Source organism: Lepidochelys kempii, chromosome 9 (assembly GCF_965140285.1).
Source record: "Lepidochelys kempii isolate rLepKem1 chromosome 9, rLepKem1.hap1, whole genome shotgun sequence".
Lineage (NCBI taxonomy): Eukaryota > Metazoa > Chordata > Testudines > Cheloniidae > Lepidochelys > Lepidochelys kempii.
In genome coordinates, this window is record NC_136388.1 from 56,748,916 (window position 1) to 56,771,053 (window position 22,138).

Sequence of the window (22,138 nt, forward strand, 5' to 3'; positions counted from 1 at the left end):
AGCGAGTCACCACCTGAGCACCTCACTGCCCTGTCTATTCAGTGAGAAACTACCCAATGTCACACTAATCCCTGTTACTCAGTGACTCGATTTGTTTACTGTACATCCTCAACCTACTCCTGGGGGTTACTCAGGACCATGTGGAAAGCACTACTCTTCCTGTGTGATCCCAAAGGAGCAGTTTGAAGGAGCAATTTTTTATGAGAAACTATTTCATAAAGGTGCAAACTCAGTCCCCTTCAACCTGACCTCTTTCGTCCCAGGAGAACAACTCAGTATCACAACATGTATTGCTTACTGGTCACCCTTCTCAGAGTGGCATGCAGCACCAACACTGGCGAGTAGAGTCTTGCAGTGGGACAGCACCATCTGCCCTGCAGAAGAGACAAAGCACAGGCCCCACTCAGCACAGGATACTTACCAAGCAGAATGACAGCACAGGGACCCTTCTTTAAACCTCCCATATGCAAATGACCAACCTTAACTTCAAACAACCCTTTCAGCACAACCTCTGAGCAATGTTTTGGCAGGGTCATTTTCCTCTCTGCTTTCAGGGTAAGAATAATAGAATATCAGGGTTGGAAGAGACCTCTAAGGAAGGAGATTCCACCACCTCCCTAGGTAACCCATTCCAGTGCTTCACCACCCTCCTCGTGAAAATGTTTTTCCTAACATCCAACCAAAACCTCCCCCACTGCAACTTGAGACCATTACTCCTTGTTCTATCATCTGGTACCACTGAGAACAGTCTAGATCCATCCTCTTTGGAACCCCCTTTCAGACAGTTGAAAACAGCTATCAAATCCCCCCTCATTCTTCTCTTCTGCAGACTAAATAATCCCAGTTCCCTCAGCCTCTCCTCATAAGTCATGTGCTCCAGCCCCCTAATAATTTTTGTTGCCCTCTGCTGGACTCTTTCTAATTTTTCCACATCCTTCTTGTAGTGTGGGGCCCAAAACTGGACACAGTACTCGAGATGAGGCCCCACCAATGCCGAACAGAGGGGAATGATCACGTCCCTTGATCTGCTGGCAATGCTCATACTTATACAGCCCAAAATGCCATTAGCCTTCTTGGCAACAAGTGCACACTGTTGACTCATATCCAGCTTCTTATCCCCTGTAACCCCTAGGTCCTTTTCTGCAGAATAGCTGCCTACCGATTCAGTCCCTAGTCTGTAGCGGTACATGGGATTCTTCCGTCCTAAGTGCAGGACTCTGCACTTGTCCTTGTTGAACCTCATCAGATTCCTTTTGGCCCAATCCTCTAATTTGTCTAGGTCCCTCTGTATCCTATCCTTACCCTCTAGCACAGTGCTTCTCAAGCTATCTGATATGGGGGACTGGCAATTTTCTTTCCAATGTGTGTGCAGACCAGCAGCTGATGGCCCACGGACCAGCACCAGTCCGCAGACCACCACTTTGAGTAGCACTGCTCTGCGTATCTGCCACTCCTCCCAGTTTAGTGTCATCTGCAAACTTGCTGCGGGTGCAGTCCACGCCATCCACCAGATCATTAATGAAGATATTGAACAAAACCGGCCCTGGGACCGACCCTTGGGGCACTCCGCTTGATATTGGCTGCCAACTAGACATGGAGCCATTGATCACTACTCGTTGAGCCCAATGATCTAGCCATCTTTCTATCCACCTTACAGTCCATTCATCCAGTCCATACTTCTTTAACTTGCTGGCAAGAATATTGTGGGAGACCGTATTAAAAGCTTTGCTAAAGTCAAGGAATAACATGTCCACTGCTTTCCCCTCATCCACAGAGCCAGTTATCTCGTCATAGAAGACAATTAGATTAGTCAGGCATGACTTGCCCTTGGTGAATCCATGCTGACTGTTGCTGATCACTTTCCTCTCCTCCGAGTGCTTCAGAATTGATTCCTTGAGGACCTGCTCCATGATTTTTCCAGGGACTGAGGTGAGGCTGATAGCCTGTAGTTCCTTGAATCCTCCTTCTTCCCTTTTTTAAAGATGGGCACTACATTAGCCTTTTTCCAGTCATCCGGGACCTTGCCCAATCGCCATGAGTTTTCAAAGATAATGGCCAACGGCCCTGGCAGGCCTGACATGCTTCTCCACAGATGAGGGGACTCTGGTGATTCAGCCCTGTGCCTGGCATCCTCCCGCAAGATCAATGAGCTGCTGCTCTCTGGCTCTCTGATCTCTCTCTTGTGCAGGCCTTCTGGCATCCTGCTCCATGGCTGAGGTGGCCATGCAATACGTCTCCTTCAGAGTCTGATAGTACAAGAGGAGAAGCAGCATGCTAGAGGAAGGGGAATTATGGCCCCAGACAGAGATGTAAAGGATGACCGTGGCTAGGATAGAAGAGAGATACCTTGCAGCCCTGGCCCCAAAACAGAAAAGTTACAAGTGTTGCAGAGCCGCTTGGTGCCTGGAAATTGACTGTTAAGGTGGAGTCTCTGCTTTCCAAACGAAAGCTGGAAAATAAAATAAACATTAACAGCTCCATGAATGTAAACTGCTCTCCCCTGGGTAGGACGCAGCTGGACAGGAAGACTGCATGAGGAACATGCCGTAGAGCCCCTATAAGCCTTCATCCCCACCCACCACTAGGGCTTTGGGGAGACCTCCTGGGACTTCACATGTACACAGCCCAGGCTGATTGGTGATTTGAACACTGAGCTGGCAGGCTGGGACACAAGCTCTAGACTGTTTCTGGGGAATTCACCACTGTGCCATGGCAACTTTGCTCTGGTTACACACCCGGTGCAAGGGGGATCCAAGGCCCCCACAGGAAATAAACCAGCATAGGAGTCACCCTAAGGAAGCTGAAGACCCTGCTCTGCTGACTCCACACTCCCACTGCCACTGAAAGAGGCCCTGCTGCAGGGAGAGTTCCCGGGTGGGTGAGTAGCATGTTGTGGAAGTAACCTGGACAACCCTGCTTCCCCATGATTCCTGCACCCCTTCAGAGGGCCCTAAGGGCCAGTGCAGAAGGGCTACAAGTTAGGGGCACCAGGGGCAAAACAGCATCCAGCATCACTGAATAGGGGGGATGCATGCCACCGAATTAGAAGGGAGTCATGGCCACAAACAGAAAACCAGTGAAAAGGGTTGTGACTTCCTTCTACAAGAAAGCTGGGGAGGGCCAGTGTTGGCTGAGGAGCCGAACAACCTGAAAGGGGGGAGTCCCATTTCACGCCCTTTTTTATCTATTATCTAGGTACTTACCTGGCTCATATAGTGTGTGAGCACCTACCCTTCTTCCTGCTATCCTTCTCAGTCCATTTCCTCCTCCCCCCTTTCTTTATGATCACATATGCACTCCCCTGCTCAGCTTGCTATATTTCAATTGCTTCCTCCCACCATTTCAGAGCCCACTGATGGTGTGGGCTGTGTCTCTCCCTGCCAGATGCTTTTGTCACAGTCCTTCCAAATTGCTGGTTCTCTTGAAAAACACGCCCTTTTCTCCTCCTCCAAGAAGCTTGCTATACAGGCTGCCCAGAGATCAGAGACTCCAGCAGGGGCATAAATGTAACATGAACCAGGTATGCTCACTTCTAGCCTCTCCTCCAGGTAATCCCGAACCTCCCTCATGTGAGCCTCATAATCCTCACAGTTTTTGTTCACCAGCTCAGCAGCCTGAGTGGGGAGAGGAAAACAAATCAGATGCTATATTTCTCAGCAATTGTAACACAAGACCTGGTGACAATCATGTGAGAAGAACAGTAATCCCCTGGAAATGTACCATAAAAACAGCCATACTGAGTCAGACCAATGGTCCATCTAGCCCAGTATCCTGTCTTCTGACAGTGGCCAATGCCATATGCTTCAGAGGGAATGAATAGAACAGGAATCATAGAGTGATCCATCCCCTGTTGTCCACTCTCAGCTTCTGAGTCTAAGTCAAGGTAGGAATATGTTTGCCTTTACCAGGAACTATGGATATGGGTGTACAAGTACTAACAACCAGTCAGAATGGAATCATTTCCTCTGCCTCATGTACCTGTATATAAGCCAACTTTTCTGACCTGAAAGGAGGCACACTTGGGGGTGGAAAGGCTTATACATGAACTAATTCCACCGAGGTGGAATTTGCATTGGTCACTGTCAGAAGACAGGATACTGCGCTGGACGGACCTTTGGACTGACCCAGTATGGCTGTTCTTATGTTCTTAAGGTGCCTAGCCCCCAATCCAGAGAAGGAAGCCACCTTGAGGGGGATGCTGGTACCATCAGTGGGGCACAAATCCTAGTCTGGTGAAATGAATCCCAAACTCCACATACTCTGGACCCTCAAAGCGTTTCTCCTCCAAGGGGTACTTTCAGAACCCAAGTACCAGCACATTTGTTTGTGTGGTGTCGGGCCAGATTTCACAACAGCTCTGCATTCGGCATACTGAGCACTTCAAAAATCTGTTCCCTTATTTCAATGCCTAAACAGGAGCTAAGCTCCTTACAAAGTCCTGGCCCTAGTTTGGCACATTTATAGGACAATTTGGTGCAGCGTTCAGGCTCCTGGTGACTTGCCAAACCAGTGCTAGGCACTATGTAGTTTGTTCATCTTCTCTGAAGAATGCTTCCTGGATATCAAACTGTGCATGGGCTCTCAGCTTTCCCCCCAGCCCCTCTAACAAACTTGGTATAGAGTTCCACAAGGGGCGGGGAAGTCCCCTAGCTCTAACTTTTCCTAATCAGAGCTCCGTACACTGAAAACCACTATGTAGTTTTGGCCTCTTTATAAAAAAATCTCTTCTGGGTGATATAGTTTTCAAATATGCTATTACTCCACAAGTGAATGCAAACATTTTGTAGCCATCTTCCCCCAAACCTTGACGTGAGCGCTGGGGAACAGGACTGTATAGTTCTCAGAAGAGGAAAGGAGGGGGAAGTAGAAGAAAGAGCAGATCGTGCTGTGCTTTATTACAGATCTTTCATGAATTACAGAGGCCATTTTTCAAGGTCAAGACTAATGCTTTCTAAGACTCATATCCACCACACACAACTTTCCCCTCTTCCTGTGAAATACACACTTATCCCAACATTCTCAAAGCATTGTGCAGATTTAGCTTGGTGACTCCCTTTACTGGCATGGGAAGTTGTTCAGCTAAATCTCCCAGACGCACTTTGAAAAATTTCCTTTGGCTAATGACAGAAAACAAGGGTTTACACTGCAGTTTTGTTTTGCTACAAATTGACTTTTCTTTTTTAGTTAGGTTTTCTTTTAAAAGAGCTTGCAGTACAGCAGACAAGTTACATACTTGTCCATCAGGCAGCACTAATGTTTGACTCACATGCTTCCTTTTTCTCCCTTTATTCCTTCTGAACTCACCTTGCCAAGGCCAGCGATCATTGGCGTATTCTCTGTCCTGAAAGAGAAACATTTGTACAGAAATTATCTATTTCCACCTTCTCCGGGAAATCAATGGGCGCCGAGAGCCCCATTTTTAAAAGGCAGTAGCCCCACTTGCATACACAAGTAATGTGAGCACAACTGCACGGCAACATGTGGGGTAATTACCACAATAAACAACTGTGTGCACAAATGGCCAGTTTGGTGCTTAACTCCCTATTTGTTCACAGCTGTGGTAAGGGAAACTGATATTTTTCAGTTCGTCAAGAGAATCAATGTTTCCTTTTCCTACATGGAAAACTCTACCTCTGGCTGCAAAAATCAGTTACTAGCTTGAAGCTCTCACTGAGATGTCTGCAGATGGCTTTTAGGAATCCAAGAGAACTTCAAAATGGTCTTCTCTTTGTGACTCCAAAGAAATTTGACATGTGGCTTCCACAAAGTCAGTGATACTGTTGGGGACACTGGGGCATGGCCACTAGGTAATTCGAGGGGATGGAAGACCACGAGTGTCGATGAAGCCCCCTTGCACTAGGCCCAAGTGTCCTTGGCTCCCCCTCCCACCTGGAGGCACTCGCAGCAGCTCTGTGTACTAGGCCCAAGTGTCCTTGGCCCCCCCCGCCTGGAGGCACACACAGCAGTTATGCTGAGAATCTGCAACAATATGTTGCAGAGTCAGACTGCCTGAAACTAAGCAAGGCCAAACAGGGCAGATACGGAAGAACAATTCTGAATAAAGCAGCTTTATGTATGGTTTAAGAAATGATACAGAGAACACGGGAACTAGCTGGGAATTGGATTAGCTGGCTATATGGATACTTGGGGCAGCTTGCTATTGGATAAGTATGCTGGGAAAAAGGATGTATAAAAGCCTGTGTAACTTCCTGCTCTGTGTGCAGGATTTGAGATTTTATTCTCCCTGTACTTTTTTGCAGCTGCAAATAAACTTTTCTGCTTCCCCACCTCGTTGTGATTATTGGGTATAGCACACCGGGTAGCGAACCAACTCCAGCTGTTGTTTAGCCTCTCGGCACTGGGTACCAGCAACAATACTGTATTCAGAATGCATTTAGTCAAGAGCATAACAGACACCAATGTGTCAGCAGCACAGTTCTCCCATACCCACAAGAAATCTTACTGTCCTTTGGACAGTTCTCACAGGAGACACAGGCTGGGAATAAAATGAAATGTGTTTGATTTTCAATCTAACTATACCCTAAAACTGGCTGACTGATGAGACTGTTCTTTCCAATGTGGAAAGACTTCCAACCATGTGGACTTTTAGGATACATCTACTGATGCGGTGGCATATAGAGTACAGACACTACATGTCCAGCTAGCACAGGTATAAACTATAATGTAGATGCTGAGGCACAGCTTAGGCAAGTAGAGTGCCCCACACTCCTGAATCCTAGGGTGTATACCTACAAGACTATCTACATGCCCAAGCAGTGCCTCCCATGTCTACATTGTAATTTTTAGCCATGTAGTGTCCCATTACCTCCCTGTTGCGGTGAAAGGCTCCAACAACGGGAAAGGCAATGGGGAAGGGCTCTGAGACTTTTGTTTAAGCAGAGAAAGTCATCGGCAGCCCTCCACCAGCACCTTTCCTCTCCACAGTGAAAGGCTCTAGCAGCAGGAAAAGGTTCTGGGAGGGGAGAGGCAGTGGGGAAAGGCTCCGTCAGCTTCCCTTTCATGGCTCTGTGTAGGTACATACCGCCCTAAGTGTGGATGCAGCCTGTCTTTCATGGAGGATGTAGCTACATGTACCTGACATTTCGCCCTCTACTGGAAGAGATTAGAATTGCACAGCTGAGCATCAGGCCCCACACAACTAACAAGTAACAGAGTTTCTCAGCTCAAGTGCAGGATCAGGAGGTTCTGGGTTCTAGGCCCATTGCTGCTGCGAGGCTCTAACTGCGTCGTGGAGTATAGTGATGGAATCCTGGTGGCCTTCAATGCTTACAATTTTGTGTTTAGTATTTATATGACACTTGACATCTTCAGTGCAATTAACACACTAACTCATTTTTTCTCTAAGCATTTTACAACTTGTCACCCCAGAAAGACCAATGGAAGTGAGTACTCCAAAGCTTCTCACAGGGTGCATTCACTAAATAGCAAAGCCATCTGCTTACTTAGCCAGTCCTCTAAATGTACTGACCCATGAAACATCTGCTTACCCATCAGGCCATCCATCTTACCCAGGACGGAAATTCCGCTCCTGTCCCCCTCCAAACAGCATGGGATGCAGAGGAGTGGTGACCCCAGGCCCTCGCACGTACAGTGCTCCAATCCGTGGGGCATAGAACTGCAATGACAAATACCACCTCTAAGAAAGGGAACTCAAGGAAACTTCTTAATTCCCCCTCCCCACTTCACTTTGCACCTCTTGGAGAGGGTTGCTGGATTCTACCTGTTCTGATCCTGATCCTTCTCACTTTCACTTTCCCAACAATTTATAATAATAATTTGCCCTCTGCGAATAATACTCAGCACTTCCCCTATACTGTATTCTTTTCCCATTCCAAGCAATTTACTATCTCTCTCCAGTTAGTCCTCACAACAGCCCTGCACAATCCTAGTCAACTCCCTGCTGTTGCAAACTCCAGTTCCTCCTTCATTGTGGTTCTTTTGCAAACAGGATACCTCTGGAACAAGAATAAAAGCCTTATCCTCCATTTTCATTTTACTGATGGCCTAGGAACCATGGAACCTTCTCAACTTTTGTACCATCTTGCTCCAAGGCTAGTTATGTAGACACAAGTCTGCCATAGGGTTGAGAGTGTTTAACAAAAGTAAAGTAGTGTATAACTGACTGTCCACTGTCCATGTCCTCACATCACTGTATCCACCTGTATGCACACACTGTATATATACACGTACAAAAGACAGCTGGGTATAGTAAAGACTGTCTTCAGAGTGCCATCTAGTGAGAAGCTTTAATATTTAAAAGTCTAATGCACTAAATCCTCCACAGTAGAAAGAGAAACTGGCTGGACTGCCTTATTTCCTCTCTCTCTCTGTGCCACAGGGAGATGAGGATGCTCTGTCTATGTGAGCCATACACAAGTAGATCAACCCAAATCCTGAGTTACTACCTTGACAAGAGAAGAACATTCACCCACATGCCTCGTTTGGAGTCAGAAAAGCAGAGAGCATGCGGACAGCATTTGGATTCCCAAATCCCCTGCCACAATACTGGTTGGGGTAACATGTTTTAGCCCTGATGTAGCCATTGCAGGCATGGTTTTTGTCCTCCAGACTTCTACTAAGAAAGTTGGCTTTTCCTTTCCCTTTTGTAAAAAATTAGAAAACCGCTTTTCATCATCAGCCATTCTTTGGCCAGCCTAAGGCAGAGAATACAAAGCCTCTACTCAGAGGATGCAGCAATTCAGAAGAGAAGGTTCTCATATTGAAAGGCGATTTAAATATATGGACAGCTCCAGTGTGACATGAAGAGAGAAATCCAAGGGGAATAGAGGCATACCTTGTGTCCCACAATGGTGAGGTAATCCACTCCCAGCTCCTGTCCATCCACTCGCCCCTTCCCTATCATCTGGGCCGCGTCTGTGTGCATCAAAATCCTGGGCAGCCCTGATGCCATTCTGTTCTGATTCAGGATCTGAATCTGCTGGCTGAGCTCTGAGATGGGCTGGCGGGAGAGAACACTGTCACAGGTGACAGGTGACTGGGGTCTCAAACTCTTCAGACTGTGTAACACATCTTGTTAGAATGTTTCATGAACACCTCCCCTTCTATTGGCGACTGTCTCCCTTCCTATTCACTATCCTGCAGGCCACCTTCCCTCCATTCACTATCACATAACATCCCCATAAAGAAAGAGCTTGCATGGAAAAGTGACATTGAATACTTTTGTAATAAAAGAATCATAGAAATGTAGGACTGGAAGGATCCTCAAGATGTCATCTAGTCCATCCCCTGGCTGAGGCAGGATTACGTATACCTAAACCATCCCTGACCGGTGTTTGTCTAACCTGAAGTGTAGCCATTTTTAATGACATTTAGCAGCTAATAACTAGGAGGAGACACCAGTAGCAAGTGACCAGCCAAATCTTTGAAGGCCACCAAAAAATGCTCCAGATACCACAATCTGGGAACCACTGTTTTAGGCTGACAGACAGAGGGGAGCAAAGAAGAAGATAGGAATATGAGAAAGGGATGACAAAGAGGGAGAAAAGAAAAGAGAGATAGGGAAAGAGAGACCAGGTCAAAAGACCAGGCAGGAGAAGCACCTCAGTGCACAGAAGATGCCAAAATAACAAATGTTAAACAGAGTATGTAGCACAGATTTAACCCCCCTTCTCTCCAACCCATGATAAATAAAACCCAGGGACCAACTAACCATGATTACCCCAGTCTCGTTATTGGCCAGCATGATGGAAACCAGGCACGTGGTTGGACGGATTGCTGCAATGGTATCATCAACTTCCACTTGTCCAGTCATCTTGGACACTGGAACAAAGGTGGCTTCTGCATGTCAAGACACGAGCAATTAGATTCATCATACAGACTAATACCGCATAGACAACAACAAGAACTTAAAGAGTATAGTCTAGCAGTTGGCGTGATAAAACAGTGGTTGCATATTGCACAGGGAGGGTGGGTGGAATGTCAGAAACTACTCAGGGTCTTTCATATCTTGGGGAAGGAGACATTTGACTAGATATGAGGATTATGCTCCCAGCTTTTAAGCAATGGGTGAAATACACATGCTGTAACACCAGCTAGTGGCCACATGAGGGATGTCCTTGCAGATGTGGTGGCTGCTTGCCTTCCTGACCATACACAGTGAATGCAGGATAGAGAGGACAAACAGAAAAGGTGGGCAAGAGGCCTAGATTATTGAGCTAAAGCCTTCATAGCTGCCATTAAAATTCTACATTTACTGCCCAGGGAAAGCAACATTTGGCCAGGTCAGAGGGTGAGGGGGAGTGCAATGTTCCCTTCACTGAAGGCTGAAGAAAACAGCACAAAACACTGGACTTTTCCATTGTAGTTTAAAAGAAGTGAAAATTCCCTTGGTGCTACCATCGGCACCTCAAACTCTGTGCTCCCTGCAGGACCTTGATCATAATGATCTGACAAAGTAACTCCAGTAACTACGCTGCTTGAGATTGCTTTTGCTAGCACCCCATTCAGAACCTTTCATTTCATGCACTGGGAAAAGTCCAGTGTGCAAGAAAGAACTGAAACTTATATTATTTTGAAACAAAAGCTGCTGTGAAAAGCAGCTCAACAGAGGACCTGTAGGTGGGGAGTATATATCAATGACACTCCCTTGCAATCCCCATGTACTCACCTGCCATGTGCTCTTTCACAAGGTGTTCCAATGGCAAACGGACTGAGTCATGTTCCACATTAGATGTAATGAAATGAGGAGTGGCCCCGGCTGCTCTTTTGTGATCCTCACCAGGCCCATCCTGTCCCAGCATCTGACTCTCTCTAAAATGCCTCAGTGCCGTGTGGATAACTAAATTATTTGCCTGCAGAGAGGTAAGAGGGAAACCGCCAGAGGAGGGTATAACCAAGGGCAGTGGGTAGGGCACAGAATCCCTTACTTTCAATTTCTCACTTAGCTGTATGCAAGTCAGAGCTTAAAATACTTTTGGTGAAAACATAATCATTAGGGCAGACTGAAAATGTCAATGGGAAATGAACTCCTCTAACAGATCCTTTAACCAAGGGCGTTAGGCCATCTTCAGACTGTGAGAGGAGGGGTCATTTGTGCTCATCATCTCTGGGTAACAGTTTTCACTCCAGGCTCTCATTTCAAAACACATCCATTTACAAGTTATAAATAAGGGAAAAGGTCATGCTATAAAGCCAGTATACAGTTTCTGTCAGTTTAACAGGTTCGTGGTTATATCTTCATAGAGAATTGGAACTTACCACACAGAGGAGGAAAAAGACTGCATTGTTGTGTCTTTCAAATAAAAAACAGACTAAAGGGGGAGTATTGCATCCAGTTTTGGGCCCCCCACTACAGAAAGGATGTGGACAAATTGGAGAGAGTCTAGCGGAGGGCAATGAAAATGATTAGGGGGCTGGGGCACATGACTTATGAGGAGAGGCTGAGAGAACTGGGCATATTTAGTCTGCAGAAAAGAAGAGTGAGGGGGGATTTGATAGCACCCTTCAACTACCTGAAGGGGGGTTTCAAAGAGGATGGAGCTCGGCTGTTCTCAGTGGTGGCAGATGACAGAATAAGGAGCAATGGTCTCAAGTTGCAGTGGGGGAGGTCTAGGCTGGATATTAGGAAAAACTATTTCATTAGGAAGGTGGTGAAGCACTGGAACAGGTTACCTAGGGAGGTGGTGGAATCTCCATCCTTAGAGGTTTTTAAGGCCCAGCTTGACAAAGCCCTGGCTGGGATGATTTAGTTGGTGTTGGTCCTGCTTTGAGCAGGGGGTTGGACTAGATGACCTCCTGAGGTCTCTTCCAACCCTAATCTTCTATGAGTCTATGTTTGTTATTGTTTTGGGGCTTGTCTATGCAGTGGGGTAATGCACTCTATTGAGGGGCAGGATTTCTCAAGTGCACTAATGTGTTATGCATTACATAAGAATGGCCATACTGGGTCAGACCAAAGGTCCATCTAGCCCAGTATCCTGTCTTCTGACTGCCACATGCCCTAGAGGATCAAGTGATCCATCATCCGTCGCCCATTCCCAGCTTCTGGCAAACAGAGGCTAGGGTCACCAGCTCTGCCCACCCTGGCTAATTGCCATTGATAGACCTATCCTCCATGAGTATATCTTGTTCTTTTTTGAACCCTGTTATAGTCTTGGCCTTCACAACATCCTCTGGCAAGGAGTTCCACAGGTTGACTGTGCACTGTGTGAAAAAATACTTCCTTTTGTTTTAAACCTTCTGCCCCTTAATTTCATTTGGTGGCTCCTAGTTCTTGTGTTATGAGAAGGCATAAATAACTCTTCCTTATTTACTTGCTCCACACCAGTCATTATTTTATAGACCTCTATCATATCCCCCCTTAGTCGTCTCTTTTCCAAGCTGAAAAGTCCCAGTCTTATTCCTCCTACGGAAGCTGTTCCATACGCCTAATAATTTTTGTTGCCCTTTTCTGAACCTTTTCCAATTCCAATATATCTTTTTTGAGATGGGGTCACCACATCTGCACGCAGTATTCAAGATGTGGGAGTACCATGGATTTACAGAGACAATATGATATTTTCTGTCTTATTATCTATCCCTTTCTTAATGATTCCCAACATTCTGTTTGCTTTTTTGACTGCACATTGAGTGGATGTTTTCAGAGAACTATCCACAATGACTCCAAGATCTCTTTCTTGAGTGGTAACAGCTAATTTAGACCCCCATCATATTTACATGCATAGTTGGCATTAATCGGTCTTTGTAAAAGCACGCAGTGCTGTTTGAAACAGTATGATGTTAAAGTGTATCATGGAACCATTATTGTGCACCAGCAATTTCTACATGGATCAACTAATGAGCACCATTTTAGTGCACTTAAGTATGCCACTCTCCCCCCAGCCCTGCAGAGTGCATCACCGCATGTAGAGGAGCCATTACTGTCTGTTCTCTCAAATGCCACAATATAAGCACTCATCCTGTTCGGAAAGGCTGGGGCTAGGATTCATATGCTCACCTCCGTGCCCCCTGAGGTGAAAATGATGTCCTGGGGCCTTCCTCCCACCATCTGGGCTAGGCTCTCCCGAGCTTCATTTATGATCTCCTTGGCCTTTCTACCTGCGGGATCCATGTACACAGTTGATCAAGTTGTTTTTATTACATATTTACAGTAGAAAACTGTTAGAAAGGATGCAACACTGGATGTTTATTCTTGTACTAGAAGTTCATTTAAAAGGGATTTAATGTATTTCCACAGATGTTTGATTGAATGTATGAGGTGGATTCTTATCCACATTTATTTGATTTTCTCTCTGTAAGATTAAAAGATCAAGGAGAGGTAATAGAGTGTTTAGAAGAGAGTGTCCTTGGGTGACAGTGATAGCAAACAAAAATCACTTTCATACAGATGACATCACAAACACAGGAAATCCCCATCATTTGCAGTTAGAAGCTGCACTCAGCAAAAAAGGATTGCCTCCTTAAATTTCATGTACTTCTTTCTAAAGACATATTCCTTTCATATGTGCACTGTCCATATATTAATCATGGGACTTATGAGGAAGCTCTTCCCCTCCATGCAAGTTCAGTGCAGTTGCTCAGTACCTGAAAATATAAACAAACTAAAAATAAATCACAGTTCAAACAGAATCAGTTAGCAGACAGGAGCAGGGAGAGAAAAGACAAAGGAGGTATCTAGAATGTTTCAGAGTCAGAGCGAGCTAGCACAGTAGGTGAACTTGTTTCCCTGGAACTCTTTTTGAACGTTGGTTTGGTTTTTTTAAATTGACATTTAAATGAACTTTATGTTTCTCACTAAGGGGTGTCCTAACAGCACCTACACTGAACAACCAAGCAGAGGCTGTAACTCTCTGATCTCCAATCTGAAAGAATGAGAAAGTTTTCTTTTATTTAGAAGTTTATTTTTATTAATTTCTCTGGGTCATGAACTCTGTAGCTAGGGGCCAAGATTTTCAAAAGTGGATGCCTAAAGTTTAGACTCTGAAGTCCATATTAAGGCACCTAAATAAGTGGCCTGACTTTTAATAGTGCTGAGCACCAATGAGACTTGCTGGAAGCACTGTTCTTTGTTTTTTGAGAGTCAGGATGTTTATTTAGATAACCAAATATAGATTTAGGAGCCTATCTTTAGGCACCCATTTTTGAAAATCCTGGACTCTTGAGGTGAGCTTTTTTTTTATGACCCTTTTTTCTACTGTTCATGAACACTGTCAAAAACTTTAATTTTTGTATGAAAGTCATCATGCTTGGTCTCAGTTCAAGGTGAAATTCTCTTTAGAGTGATTGAATTCAATCAGCTCTGCCATTTTTGAGTTACAGGAGTGGGTTAAATTACACTGCACCAGCTTTTTAAAAAGTGTGCAGCCTTTATTACTAATTATTAGTATGATTATTTATTTGCATTGCATTAGCATCTAGGGTTTCCGTTGTGCTAGGCAGTTCCCACCCTGAAAAGCTTACATTCTAAGTTTTTGTTGGCAAATAACTAAAAAATGGCAGAACATTTACATTTGGCATGGCTCCAATTAGAGCTGGTCAGAAACTTTTCAACAAAAGACTTTTTTGTCAGAAAATGCTGATTTATCAAAACTGAAACCTGTCGTGGAAGCATATCAATTGTGACAGGAAGGTTTCTCAGGTCCAGGATGGAATTTCTGATGAAAGCAAGAGAGAGAGAGACCAACCCACCCCAGACAGCCAATACCCTGGTGTTTAGGGCACTCATCAGGGTTGTGGCAGACCCAATGTCAAATCCCTGCTTTTCACTATTCTTGCTACTCTTTCTCTATTCCCACCCCCCCCCCCCCCGGTCCCACAAAAAACTTAGAACAGTCTTGGTTTCATTCTGCACTTGAATGGAAGCAAATATTGAAACTTTCAAATTTTTCACAAAATGGAATTCTTGTCTTCCAGACATCCCTAGCTGTAAGCTTTAGTGTAGCATGTGCCACTAGCCATATGTAGACATAAATCTTACATACGATGCAATGTATAAAGCATTAAAATTCATGTCTGCATATGCTCAGCTTTGTAACTATAAATTTTCTACAATAATAGGCTTTAATCCTGCAAACATTTGCACACGAGTAGTCTCAAAGAGGTTTCCAGCTAGTGGAATCTTCTATTCATAATGATCAGGACTGCCTGTGAACCCAACTCCCCCTCTCCTTCCTGAGATCACCTCTTTCCCTTCCTTCAAAAGCTGCTCTTACCTGCTGTGTAAGAACTGCTGGGATTGCCCCAGGCCTCATGCATGGCCTTTGTTACAGTTTGGATCACTTCTGGTGCCATTGGGGTGGTTGCATTGTAATCCATGTAAACCTTGCTGTAGGTAAGGAAGCAAAGAGAAAGAGAGAGAAAGTTAGAATAGGAGAGGAGAAGAGAGTCAGCTTTCAGCAGGATCCCCAAACAATGAACGTTACGGCTCCATCAGAGAGAACACGTCTTTTTTACCTAAAATAGTGCTTTAACCAAGTTTCATTTGAAGCAAGCATTAACCTCCTCCTCCTTCATATAAGATCATAGCACTAGAGCAGAATGACCACCCCCCCTCCAAAAAAAACGGAGAGATCCCAGCCCTGACCATCACCATGTCAGAAGAGATCACAACTGGATCTTAAGTCAGACATTTTGAGCTGAGTCTTAATCATGACCTGCACGAATATCTAGGCCTAAAACCTGTTACTGTTCTTATGAATTTTAAGCATAGATTTCCCAGTAACTCAGAAAAATTTCAACCTTCTACTTTTTTATAAAAATGCTCTCACTCTCCACTCTCCCCTCCCCCTCCACAACCCAGGAAAAATAGAGAAGCCACTCACTCACCTTTCCACTGACTTATTTTCTTCCCTATCACACTTCTTATCCACAGCAGTTTTTCTCCCATCTTTTGTTAGCACCATTTTTTCCACTTGATTCCCCTCCATTCTGCAAAAATCTACATACAAGATCAGTAGGAACAGTAAAAGTTTAAGCTTGACAAACACACACACACACACACGAGTCTCCTGATCATATTATGATTTCTACATAAAACACAAGTGTCTATAGTTTGTCTCATTCTTCCCTAAACATTTTGTAGTTTCTATGCAAACTTATCGTAATCACAGAATTCTTGATGAGATGCTGAAATGCTGACTCTCTCTAGTAACCTAGTAAACATATCTCTACAGTAACATTTCTGCATATTATTTATGCCTCTCCTTTCCAGTGAAGTTTTAATAAAAGGGTTCAGAGGTTTGTTTATACTTGGCACATGATGTGTATTTTCAGGAATGCTCTAGTAGAAAGGACTGGGGAGGTTTTTATCAGGAACCCTCTCTCCTCCCTCTCATTCTACATCTCTCCTATACCATCTGTGAAAATATCCTCACCTTTCTAAAGTGGTTCTGATTCTTTTCCACAATTCTTTGAGAGCTTCTATTGAACTCTGCGATCCACTGATCCTTCACTCTGTAGCAGCCTTGTCTGTGGTGTCGGGTAGTGTAATACCTACGCACCAGAGTTTAACCAAAATAAAGATGTCTATTCATTCTATACAGAAGGCTAAACTATATTTTTAAGGATTGTCTGTAAGCCAAGTCTGCACATCAAGGGCCATACACTGCTCTCAGTCTACAGCAGAGTTCCCACCAGTAACAACTGGAAGCTTGTACCAAGATCAATATGGGTCTTATGTACCTCAGATTTTAGTTAGTAAAGTTACTGTTTCATTCAGCATCACTCAGTAGGAAAACACGACAGCAGTGACCCTAAAAGTACCTGGTATACCTGTCCTTCATTTATCAGGCTACTTACTTGTCTACAATTTCTTGATGCATGCTGTCATAAATATAAAGGGAAGAGTAAACACCTTTAAAATCCCTCCTGGCCAGAGGAAAAACCCTTTCACCTGTAAAGGGTTAAGAAGCTAGGATAACCTCGCTGGCACCTGACCACAATGACCAATGAGGAGACAAGATACTTTCAAAAGCTGGGGGAAGGGAGAAACAAAGGGTCTCGGTCTGTTTGGGTGATGCTTTTGCCAGGGACAGAACAGGAATAGAGTCTTAGAACTTAGTAAGTAATCTAGCTAGATATGCATTAGATTATGTTTGTTTAAATGGGTGAGAAAATACGCTGTGCTGAAAGGAATGGATAATCCTGTCTTAGTGTCTTTTTGTAACATAAGGTTTTGCCTAGAGGGATTCTCTGTTTTGAATCTAATTACCCTGTAAGGTATTTACCATCCTGATTTTACAGAGATGATTCTTTTTACTTCTATTAAAATTCTTCTTTTCAGAAACTGAATGCTTTTTCATTGTTCTTAAGATCCAAGAGTTTGGTGAGGATTTTTACCGAACCTTCCCCATGGAAGTGGGGTGCAACGGTTGGGAGGATTTTGGGGGGAAAAGATGTTTCCAAACAACTCTTTCCCAGTAACTGGTTAAACGTTTGGTGGTAGCAGCGAAAATCCAAGGGCAAAGGGTAAAATAGTTTGTACCTTGGGGAAGTTTTAACCTAAGCTGGTAAAAGTAAGCTTAGGAGGTTTTCATGCAGGTACCCACATCTGTACCCTAGAGTTCAGAGTGGGGAAGGAACCTTGACACATATAATTGCAGTAATTGTGTAAATTAAGCATGCAATTGCACACCTACACTGTTTTAATATCTGGCTGTTAAAAGGGTCATAATCAGTCTTAAGAGTTAAAATGCCACTGAGTTGACTGGAACAGTTCACACCTCTCAAAGCCTTGTTTCAGGCTTTCTGCAGATTCCAAGATCACTTTGAGAACCGTTACACTTGCTTCACGTTTGGCAAATTCTATTCATAACCATAAGAACCAGAAGTTTTTCTTTAAAACATGAAAGCTTCCTTTCTGTAGAATCTGAATCTGTCCCAAGACCAGTTAAACACTTCAAGGGCCAAATCTGAATGAGATATCAGAGAATGAGTGATCCTGGCTTTTTTAAATAGGAGAATAGTCTGGCTACCATAATATCATGTGGATACTAAGTTGTACTTGGATATAAAAAAGAGGAATGGCAGTATTAAAACAGGAAGTGATTAAAGCAAAATGAGTGAGGATATGAATATTCACTAAGGATACAGTTAAGAGTACCAAATACTTTCACTTGTCATCTAAGACTATATATAAAATCTTCACTGAGGGTTCTGGGCTGGGGGTGCAGGTTCGGGGGTGCAGGAGGGAGTATGGGCTCTGAGCTCAAGGTGCGGGCTCTGGGGTGGGGTCGGGGATGAGGGGTTTGGAGTGCAGGAGGGGGCTCTGGGTTGGGGGGGGGAGGGTTAGGGCTGGAGCTTACTTTGGGCGGCTCCCTGTCAGCGGAGCAGCAGGGATAAGGCAGGCTAGTCCCTGTCTGTCCTGGCTCCATGCTGCACCCCGGAAGTGTCCAGCAGGCCCAGCACCTAGGCGGGGAAGGGCAGGAGGCTCCATGGCACGCACTGCTCTTGTTCGCAGGCACCGCCCCAGCAGCTCCCATTGGCTGGTCCCCTGTTTCCAATGGGAGCGCAGAGCTGGTGCTTGGGGCAGGAGCAGCGCGTGGAGCCCCATGACCCGCCTGCCTAGAAGCTGGGCCTGCTGACCACTTCTGGGGCGCAGAGCAGTGCCCCAGGACAGGTAGGGACTAGCCTGCCTTAGCATCGCAGTATCGCTGACAGGACTTTTAACAGCCTAGTTGGCGGTGCTGATCAGAGCCGCCAGGGTCCCTTTTCGACTGGGTGTTCCGGTCGAAAACTGGACAGCTGGTCACCCTAGTCCTGACCCAAAAAGAAGTTGGGGAGGGGGGGAGTCGCAAGGTTATTGTAGGGGAATTGTGGTACTGCTACCCTTACTTCTGTGCTGCTGCTGGTGGTGGTGGCAGCGCTGTCTTCAGAGCTGGGCAGCTGGAGAGCAGTGGCTGCTCACAGTTTTAATTGCACTGTTAAACAATAATACAACACCAATTTAAATGTATTATAAATATTTGTGTATGTTTCTACATTTTCAAATATACTGCTTTCAATTACAAAGTGCTCACGTTATATTATTTTTATTATAGATATTTGCACTGTAAAAAAGATAAACAAAAGAAACAGTATTTTTCAATTTACCTGATACAAGTATGATAGTGAAATCTCTTTATTGTAAAATGCAACTTACGAATGTAGGTTTTGTTTGTTTTAACATAACTGCACTCAAAAACAAAACATTGGAAAACTTTAGCGCCTACAAGTCCAGTCAGTCTATTTCTTGTTCAGCCAATCGCTAAGACAAACAAGTTTATATCCATTTACAGGAGATAACGCTGCCTGCTTCTGATTTACAATGTCATCTGAAAATGAGAACAGTTCACATGGCACTTTTGTAGCTGGGGTTACAAGGTATTTACGTGCCAGATGTGTTAAACATTAGTATGCTCCAGAGTTCAGGGAGATTACTGATGAACCTGGGAAGCTGAATAGCACATACCACCTCCTCAGCTGCCCCGGAACCTGCATGGGGCATAAAAAATAAAAAACTTCCCTCCAAAACCCTGCAACAGGGGGTCCGGTGGCCCCGGCAGCACCACAGGAGGCTGAGCCTCCCCCGGCCTATTATACTCTCCGCCCATGCCCCTTCATGCTTCAACCACCATTCCAGAGGACATGATTCCATGCTGATGACAGGTTCTGCTCAATAACAAACCAAAGCAGTGTCGATTTACGCACATTCATTTTCATCATCTGAGTCACCAACAGAAGGTTGATTTTCTTTTTTGATGATCCGGGTTCTAGTGTTGCTCTTTCAAGACTTCTGACATTATATTCCACACCTCATCTTTCTCAGATTTTGGAAGGCACTTCAGATTCTTAAACCTTAATACTATTTCTTTTATCTTTTTTACAGTGCAAATATTTATAATAAAAAATAATAGTATAAAGATCACTGTACACTTTGTATCCTGTGTTGTAATTAAAATCAATATATTTGAAAATGTAGAAAAACATCCAAAATATTTATAATAAACTTTAATTGGTATTCTATTATTAACAGTGCAATTAAAAGTGCGATTAATTGTAACTATTTTTTTAATCTTGCAATTAATTGTGATTTTTTTTTAGTCATTTGACAGTCCTGATGAGAAAAAAAATTCTCTGATTGATCACGTTAAATAGGAACAGTGAGCCGTACTAAACATATTAAAAGAGAAAATACTTTGAAAGTGGCAATTTTAAACCCCTGAGTGGCATCTTATTCTTCCGTTGGAGAAAATGAACAGCTGTTTTAATTATTTGCTAAATTAGTAGTTGCTTCTCTTTTACTGGCTTTTATCATTAATTGATTAAACCATATCCACAGTAGAGAGACTAAAGCTTCCCTTATCTAAGCATGAAGACAGCAGCAGTCTTGTCTCCAATACTGACAGAGAATCTTCTATGGCATTTCTCAGATTTTACATTTTATCTCATTTTCACCTTCCTTTATCAACATTTATGGTTCTATCTGTAATTAGACTGCAGACAGTGTGCCAGCTAAGATTTAGCAAATTAAAGTAGTTTTAAAAGATTCTTATTTCTCTGTGAAATGTAGACCAAGGCCTTTTGAATTAAACACCTAGAACATTTTACAGACACACAAAGGAAAAGAAAAAACTACAGCCACCAAACAAGTGGTGATAGTGATAGTGTTTGTTTAATGTTTTACCTGCTAGACTCATGTAATTAGTGCTTCTGTGTCTTGTACTTTATACCTTCAGAAGTGGTCATTTTAATAGTCTTTATTAATTCCAAACTCATCCCATCCTTCTGTAAACATTCCTAGTTATTGCATCAGATATACAGTAGAACCTCAGAATTACGAACACCTCAGGAATGAAGGTTGTTCGTAAAGCTGAAATATTTGTAACTCTGAACAAAACATTACAGTTCTTTCAAAAGTTTACAACTGAACATTGACTTAACACAGCTTTGAAACTTTACTATGCAGAAGAAAAATGCTGCTTTTAACCATCTTAATTTAAATGAAACAAGCACAGAAACAGTTTCCTTACCTTGCCAAATCAAATTTTTCAAAACTTTCCCTTTATTTTTTTAGTAGTTTACATTTAACACAGTACTATACTGTATTTGCTTCCGCCTCTCCCCCTGTTGCCTGATTGTGTACTTTTGGTATCAAATGGGACGTATGGTTGACTGGTCAGTTCATAATTCTGAGGCTCTATTACAGGGGCAGGCAAACTTTTTTGCCTGAAGGCCGCATTGGGTTTCTGAAATTGTATAGAGGGCCGGTTAGGGGAGGCTGTGCCTCCCCAACCAGCCAGGGCCCGACCCCCCTGGCTTCTCACCCCCAATGGCCCCCCCCGGGACTCCTGCCCCATCCAACCCCCCCCTGCTCTCGGTCCCCTGACCGCCCCCAGACCCTCTGCCCCTAACTGCCCCCCTGCCACCCCATCCAACCCCCCCTCCTTCCTGACTGCCCCCCCCGGGACCCCTGCCCCATCCATCCACCCCTTCTCCCTGACTGCCCCCAGACCCCTTGTCCCTAACTGCTCCCACCACCCCATCCAACCCCTCCTCTCCTTCCTGACTGCCCCCCTGGGACCCTTGCCCCATCCATCCACTCCTTCTCCCTGACTGCCCCCGGACCCCTTGTCTCTAACGACCCCTTGTCCCTAACTGCCCCCCCACCCCATCCAACCCCTCCTCTCCTTCCTGACTGCCCCCTGGGACCCCTGCCCCCTTTCAACTCCTCCATTCCCCACCCTCTGACTGCCCCAACCCATATGCACTCCCCTGCCCCCTATCCAACCCCCCCCCCCCCCCGCTGCTCCCTGACCATGCTGCCTAGAGCACCAGTGGCTGGCAGCACGGCTGCACCAGGACAGGCAGCCGCGCGGCACAGAGCACCGGGTCAGGCCAGGCTCTGCAGCTGCACTGCCCACAAGCATTGCGCCGCATGGCGGCATGGTTACAGGGGTGGTGGACAGCCTCCCAGGCCAGGAGTTCAGGGCTGGGCAGGACAGGCCCACAGGCCGGATGTAGCCCATGGGCCGTAGTTTGCCCACCTCTGCTCTACTGTTTCATCCAGCTGGACCAGGCTGCAATGGTCAGCAAATGCCTGGCTTGAGAGTATGAGGAAGGCCTTTGAAATACCAGCAACAGAAAAAAGAGCCCTGATACCAAACACCACTATTACTGCTGC

General features: G+C 44.8%; 1 protein-coding gene across 8 annotated transcripts in view; it reads right to left on the reverse strand.

Annotated features, from left to right (window-relative positions):
• The window catches only part of SCLY (selenocysteine lyase), a 29,357-nt gene that overhangs the window by 6,399 nt on the left and 820 nt on the right, over positions 1-22,138 (reverse strand). Inside the window, exons 2-13 of one of the 8 annotated variants that reach the window (XM_073360518.1) lie at positions 16,353-16,470; positions 15,805-15,916; positions 15,192-15,304; positions 12,977-13,077; positions 10,649-10,832; positions 9,692-9,819; positions 8,816-8,980; positions 7,530-7,636; positions 5,305-5,341; positions 3,531-3,614; positions 2,347-2,449; positions 299-374 (exon numbers count right to left, since the gene is read on the reverse strand). In XM_073360518.1, coding sequence (XP_073216619.1) covers positions 299-374; positions 2,347-2,449; positions 3,531-3,614; positions 5,305-5,341; positions 7,530-7,636; positions 8,816-8,980; positions 9,692-9,819; positions 10,649-10,832; positions 12,977-13,077; positions 15,192-15,304; positions 15,805-15,905 — 1,199 coding nt within the window. In that variant the 5' untranslated portion in view covers positions 15,906-15,916; positions 16,353-16,470. Of the gene's footprint in view, positions 1-298; positions 375-1,159; positions 2,450-3,530; positions 3,615-5,304; positions 5,342-7,529; positions 7,637-8,815; positions 8,981-9,691; positions 9,820-10,648; positions 10,833-12,976; positions 13,078-15,191; positions 15,305-15,804; positions 16,471-18,810; positions 18,958-22,138 lie in introns of those variants that run through there. The other 7 variants (XM_073360519.2, XM_073360517.1, XM_073360520.2 and 4 more) reach the window with 7 other exon arrangements.